Source organism: Cucurbita moschata, unplaced genomic scaffold (genome assembly GCF_002738365.1).
Source record: "Cucurbita moschata cultivar Rifu unplaced genomic scaffold, Cmos_1.0 Cmo_Scf00283, whole genome shotgun sequence".
Classification (NCBI taxonomy): Eukaryota; Viridiplantae; Streptophyta; class Magnoliopsida; order Cucurbitales; family Cucurbitaceae; genus Cucurbita; species Cucurbita moschata.
Genome location: NW_019268799.1, coordinates 1 through 7,110, shown reverse-complemented (window position 1 = coordinate 7,110; position 7,110 = coordinate 1). Strand labels below are relative to the sequence as shown.

The following is a 7,110-nucleotide window of genomic DNA, read 5'->3' as shown; positions in this document are numbered from 1 at the left end:
TGATTTTGGGTGGGAAGATTGGTACGAGTTTCAAGCCCATATGGCAAGTAAAGACATCAAAGCAGCTCCAAGAATAAGAGCAACATTGGCAAAGAATTGAAGCTTTGCATTGCTCTGCATTCTAAGGCTCATAAAATCAGCAGCCAGAAAGTCCACAAGAGCCATATAGATTAAGATACCAGCGGAGGCTGCATTCAGAATCCCCTCAACTATGAGTGCTTTTGGGCTATCTTCGTCGTAGCTGTTGGTTACTCCAATGCCTATTGCTATCCCAATTGGCGTTGTCAGGCAGAAGAAAACTGCCATTATCACCGCTGCCCTGGTTCTGAGCTTTGCCTGGGCGATGCATCCTCCTAGGCCCATACCTTCAAATAACTGATGAAAAGTGATGGCCGCCACAAGAGGTTTTATTGTACTTGGAGTTTCAGAAACACCCATACCAATCCCTATAATTACCGAATGTACCACAATTCCAAGCTCTAGTACCTGAGAGATCACCCGATGCCGGAGAATCTCCGTGGATGATCCGACGACTTTGGCAGAGCCATGAGCGTGACATGCAGGATGCATCTCTCCATCGCCGTCCGTCTCAGGCTGAGCCTTATTCAGATTAAGTCGAGTGAAATAAGAACTGGCACCGGCGTCCACCATCAAAGTGGCAATGGCAGCCACCATAGACACCAAGCCGGTGAACGGAAACTTCGCCCAAGGATTCTGTTTCAGTTTCGGCGACGTCAGATTCTCGTAGGCATCAGGAAGGACATGGATGAATCCGGTGGCCAATATGACACCAGCCGCGAAGGCTTTAACGACAAAGAAAATATCCTTGTCCGGACTCAACGCCGGCAATGCCCTCCCGAGTAAGGGAATAAACACCCCAAGGATTCCAGCGAGAAGAATCGTAGCTATGGCGACGATTTTGTATTTGAGGGCTAGGGTTTTGTTTCGAACGCCTCCGTCTTCTTCTTCTTCAGGACATTGGCAGCCTGCAGCAATCACAGAAGGAACAAGTAGAACAAACAGAACGAGAAAAGCGGGAAGAAGACGGTGAAGCTTGAAGTCCGCCATTGCAATGGTGAATCGGAGCAATTTCGAAACTGAGTGAAAGAAACGCAGACATTTTGGGATTTTAAAGACTGCAATTCGGAAAACAAGCGGTGGAGAAATCATGTCGACATCAAAGTATATAACTGCCAGAAGCATCGTTGGACTAAAAATTTTTGGAATGTGGACGTTCTGTAATTTTTCACTTTCCAACTTTGCCCTGGCGGTTACTTGTACTTAGAGATGATAGAAGGGAGAAAACAATAAATTAGGAATTTTAAATTTTATGTTTAGTAATAAACTACACATAATTGAACAATAAAATAACTGTAATTATTTAACCAATTTTGATTAAATTTTTAATTAAATTTAATATTTTTTAAAAATAGAGAAACTAAAACTAAACCAAATAAATTTTAATAGAGTATTTATTGAATGTTAACGCGTGGACACTATAAATCTCAATGGAGTGTTAAAACTAATAGCTATATACACTATAAATAGTGTTAAAACTAATAGCTATAGACACTATAAATATTAATAGTTGTTAGTCGTGTGTTAGCGGTAGACGCTATATATTTGAATGGAATGCTAACTATTTTTAATTTTGGATCTTCCAAATCATTCCCGGGGGCGGCCTGGACTCATTTTTTTCCTGATCTAACCAAAAAAAGTCATTCTCGTTCATAAAAAATAGATGGTAGAACCAATAAATATTTCTTTTTCAATACATCCCTGGAGTTGAATACCTCATTCAAGAAATGTTTTTGATCCAATAAGTCTCAATCTCCTCCCCTGTCACTATTCTCAGCTTGTCACCTTCAATCTTCTTCCGGTGATCTCCACCGTCAATCCCGACTCTATATCAATAGAATGTTAAGTGTTGTTAGCTGTAAACGCTATATCGATAGAAATAACCTACACGTATTTGATGGTCACCAATGGAAGAGCAGATATAGGAAGCTAGAAGCAATTAGAATAAAGCATAAGTCCTTGCTTCTTTTCTTTTCCCCTCATCTTTAGCGTATCCCAATTTGGGAAGACAGTACACATTATTTATTACTTAATAGACAAACCTGGCTCACATACGCTTACTTAATCACATGAACGACACATGGCACGATCTCGAGCTTGCCATTTAAAAAATAAAAAGAAAAAAGAAAAATATATAATGTCAAACCATATTCAACACTCTCATTTCACCTACAAACAAAAAAGCCAAAAGTTCAAACTTAAGTTACAATGATTAAAAAAAAAAAAAAAAGGGCTTCCATGTTATTCTGTTCTACAAGCTTTAAGGCCTTTCCTCTCCCAGCACCCAACCATTCTATGTGAATCTAAATTCAGCTCAAATGAAAGAAGTTGGAGCTGGTTTGAGACTAATTTAGGGAATGATCGTGGGTTTATAATCAAGAAATACTATCTTCTTTGGTACGAGGCCTTTTGGGGAAGCCCAAAGCAAAGTCATGAGAGCTTATGCTCAAAGTGAACAATATCATACCACTGTGGAGAGTCGTGTTCATCTAACATAGTATCAGAGTCATGCCGTTAGAATCCTCAAATATCGAACAAAGTATTGTGAGCCTCGAAAACAGTCAAAAAGTGACTAAAGTATCGAACAAAGGGTGTACTTTGTTCGAAAACTCCAAAAGAATAAAAAAAAATGAGTCCAGCCTCGATTAAGGGAAGGCGTACTTTGTTCGAGAGGAGGTGTTGGATGAAAATTCCACATCGGCTAAATTAGGGAATGATCATGGATTTATAACCAAGGAATACTATCTCCATTGGTACGAGGCTTTTTGGGTAAAGCCCAAAGAAAAGCCATAAGAGCATATGCTCAAAGTCGTGTTCATCTAACAGTTTTCATACCTGCCCCACGAATGGGTCACCTTGCTTCCACAGTAGAAATGGCCAATGTTCTCGTCACTCGAGATCCTGTCTCTCTGTCACAGTGCTTGTCATGAAGCTGCCCTACGATCTCAAGGTTGCTGAATGTATCGACTCACTTTCTGTGTCTTTCATAGGTAAATCTATACAATTCATCGTCCCTTCTAGAAGAAAGTAAAAAGGACTTCATTGTGCTAGTCGAAAGCTACAAAGCTTATGTCAGAGAGGCTGTCGCCAACTTGGTTGGCTCTGAGACAAGTCTTGACTCACCCCAGCTAGCTGGGTTTGTCATTGACATGTTCTGTACAACCATGATCGATGTGGCTAATGAATTCGGTCAAGTATTTCATATGATGATAAATAACAAAGATCATTTAACATTCACATTCAAAATCAAACACACAAGCAAACTTTGAAGCTACACTCAAATCAAAGTTTAGCTATAAAGATGATAAGAACAAGAATGTGTTTCATTTGTGAATATTGCAATGATGAAATGCTTGCAGGATTGTTAAAATTTATGATATTTTAAAGTTATGAGAAAACTTGTAAAAACAATAATTTGAATTGGGTAGTACAATATAAACGTAAATATACATCCTGACTTTATAACATAAGTGCAGACTTAACAACACAATTTGTGAGATCTTACATTGATTTGAGAGGGGGACGAGTGTCAGCGAGGACGCTGGGCCGTGAAGAGTGTGGATTGTGAGATGCCGCATCTCGAAAAGTCTCCAAAGAAGACAATATCTGCTAGCAGTGAACTTGGACTATTACACAAGACATATAGCACTTCAAATGCCCTTTATATTAATACTTGAATCCTTGAAGTCATATGTTCTGACAAATACTTGAAATGATTTTGGGTAGGAAGATTGGTATGAATTTTCAAGCCCATATGGCAAGTAAATACATCAAAGCAGCTCCAAGAATAAGAGCAACATTGGCAAAGAATTGAAACTTTTCATTGCTCTGCATTCTAGGGCTCATAAAATCAGCAGCAAGAAGATCCACAAGAGCCATATGTAGTAAGATACCAGCGGAGGCTGCATTCAAAATCCCCTCAACTGAGTGCTTTTGGGCTATCTTAGGCGTAGCTGTTGGTTACTCCAATGCCTATTGCTATCCCAATTGGCGATGTCAGGCAGAAGAAAACTGCCATTAGCATCGCTGCCCTCGTCTTGAACTTTGGCTGGGCGATGCATCCTCCTACGCCCATACCTTCAAATAACTGATGAACAGTGATGGCCGCTCCAACAGATTTTATATTAGGTATCACTAGACTCACAATGGTATGATATTGTCCACTTGATAACAATCCTCAACATTTTTTTGTATTTGGAATTTCAGAAACATCCATACCAATCCCTATAATTACTGAATGTACCAAAATTCCAAGCTCTAGTACCTGAGAGATCACCCGGTGCCGGAGGACTTCGGCAGAGCCATGAGCCTGACCTTCAGGATGCATCTCTCCATCGCCGATCGTCTCAGCCTGAGCCTTGTTCAGATGAAGTCGAGTGTAATAAGAACTGGCACCAGCGTCCACCATCAAAGTGGCAATGGCAGCCACCATAGCCATCAAGCCGGTGAACGTAAACTTCGCCCAATGATTCTCTTTCAGTTTCGGCGACGTCAGATTCTCGTAAGCATCAGGAAGGACGTGGATGAATCCGGTGGCCAATATGACACCAGCCGCGAAGGCTTTAACGACAAAGAAAATATCCTTGTCCGGACTCAACGCTGGAAATGCCCTCCCGAGTAAGAGAATAAACACCCCCAAGGATTCCAGCGAGAAGAATGGAAGCTATGGCGACGATTTCGTAGTTGAGGGCTAGGGCTTTGTTTCGAACGCCTCCCTTTTCTTCTTCTTCAAGACATTGGCAGCCTGCAGCAATCACTGAAGGAATAAGTAGAATAAACAGAGAGAGAAAAGCGGGAAGAAGACGGTGAAGCTTGAAGTCCGCCATTGCAAGGTGAATCGGAGCAATTTCGAAACTGAGTGAAAGAAACGCAGCCATTTTGGGTTCCTAAATTGCTCCAATTCGCCATCGCCATGGCAATGGCAATAGCCGACGGCCATTATTAACTGTAACTGTTATTGAACTACACTCTCTGTCTTAAAAGACAAATTGAATGTCATTCATCTACGCTCTCTAAAATACAAGTTGGGTGTTATTGACCTACACTCTCGTACTGAGAGAGAGTATAGGAATTTGTTAATAATATATTTGGTATATTTTATGTTTATGTTCAAAGTTGATTATTAGTATATTTTATCTTATTTTTAGGATTTAGTTGATAGCTTGTATTATATTTAAAACATTAATAAAAATTCAACTTTAAATCTAACGGTACTTTCAATTCCACCTATATTTCTCAAACTTTCTATCTCACATTTGTTTCTCATTCTTAACATGACATCACATCAGAACATCATTATTAACATGACAGTATATAGTTAACATTTTATATACTGTCTACGATATTTACTTTAACATTCCATTGATATTTACAGTGTCTACAATATTTATTTTTAATATCTAATCCCTAAACCGGTTTTAGTTTCTATATTTTTTAATAAATCTTAAACTTAATTAAAATTTTAATCAAAATCAGTTAAATAATTACAGTTATTTTATGGTTCAATTATGTGAAGTTTATTATTAAACATAAAATTTAAAATTCCTAATTTACTCTTTTATCCCTTCAATCTTCTCTTCTTTCCAAATCCAGGGACTAAAATCCAAGAGGGCAAAGTTGGAAAGGAAAAAAATTACAGAACGTCCACATTCGAACGAAAAATTTGAAGTCTAATGGTTAAGCCAGCGCCAATTCGTTTTCCGAATTGCAGTCTTTAAAATCCCAAAATGTCTGCGTTTCTTTCACTCAGTTTCGAAATTGCTCCGATTCACCATTGCAATGGCGGACTTCAAGCTTCACCGTCTTCTTCTCGCTTTTCTCGTTCTGTTTGTTCTACTTGTTCCTTCTGTGATTGCTGCAGGCTGCCAATGTCCTGAAGAAAAGAAGACGGAGGCGTTCGAAACAAAACCCTAGCCCTCAAGTACAAAATCGTCGCCATAGCTACGATTCTTCTCGCTGGAATCCTTAAGGTGTTTATTCCCTTACTCGGGAGGGCATTGCCGGCGTTGAGTCCGGACAAGGATATTTTCTTTGTCGTTAAAGCCTTCGCGGCTGGTGTCATATTGGCCACCGGATTCATCCACGTCCTTCCTGATGCTTACGAGAATCTGACGTCGCCGAAACTGAAAGAGAATCATTGGGCGAAGTTTACGTTCACCGGCTTGATGGCTATGGTGGCTGCCATTGCCACTTTGATGGTGGACGCTGGTGCCAGTTCTTATTACACTCGACTTCATCTGAACAAGGCTCAGGCTGAGACGATCGGCGATGGAGAGATGCATCCTGAAGGTCAGGCTCATGGCTCTGCCGAAGTCCTCCGGCACCGGGTGATCTCTCAGGTACTAGAGCTTGGAATTTTGGTACATTCAGTAATTATAGGGATTGGTATGGGTGTTTCTGAAACTCCAAGTACAATAAAACCTCTTGTGGCGGCCATCACTTTTCATCAGTTATTTGAAGGTATGGGCCTAGGAGGATGCATCGCCCAGGCAAAGCTCAGAACCAGGGCAGCGGTGATAATGGCAGTTTTCTTCTGCCTGACAACGCCAATTGGGATAGCAACAGGCATTGGAGTAACCAACAGCTACGACGAAGATAGCCCAAAAGCACTCATAGTTGAGGGGATTCTGAACGCAGCCTCCGCTGGTATCTTAATGTATATGGCTCTTGTGGATTTTCTGGCTGCTGATTTTATGAGCCTTAGAATGCAGCGCAATGCAAAGCTTCAATTCTTTGCCGATGTTGCTCTTATTCTTGGAGCTGCTTTGATGTCTTTACTTGCCATATGGGCTTGAAAACTCATACCAATCTTCCCACCCAAAATCACTTCAAGTACTTGTTAGAACATATGACTTCAAGCATTCTAGTAATAGAATAAACAGCGTTCGACATGCAATAAGTCTTCTGTTGTCTAGTCTGCAATTTAGAGAGCTTGATGTGAAGTGTAGAGTTGTTTGATATGAAGTTATGAAGTCTGTGTTTATCTTATATATATACAATATAAATTTGTATATATATATATATATATATATA

The 7,110-nt window shown here is 40.1% G+C and overlaps 1 protein-coding gene and 2 pseudogenes across 1 annotated transcript in view; 1 reads left to right on the top strand and 2 right to left on the bottom strand.

Annotated features, from left to right (window-relative positions):
- The window catches only part of LOC111440468 (zinc transporter 3-like), a 9,000-nt gene extending 7,717 nt beyond the window's left edge, over window positions 1-1,283 (bottom strand). The window contains exon 1 of the mRNA XM_023077528.1: window positions 10-1,283. Within this exon, the coding sequence (XP_022933296.1) occupies window positions 31-1,203 (1,173 nt within the window). The 5' untranslated portion in view covers window positions 1,204-1,283 and the 3' untranslated portion in view covers window positions 10-30. The remainder of the gene's footprint in view (window positions 1-9) is intronic.
- Window positions 1,284-3,420: 2,137 nt separating this feature from the next.
- On the bottom strand, window positions 3,421-4,987 carry LOC111440470 (annotated as a pseudogene).
- Window positions 4,988-5,841: 854 nt separating this feature from the next.
- Window positions 5,842-6,929, top strand: LOC111440471 (annotated as a pseudogene).
- The last annotated feature ends 181 nt before the right edge of the window (window positions 6,930-7,110 follow it).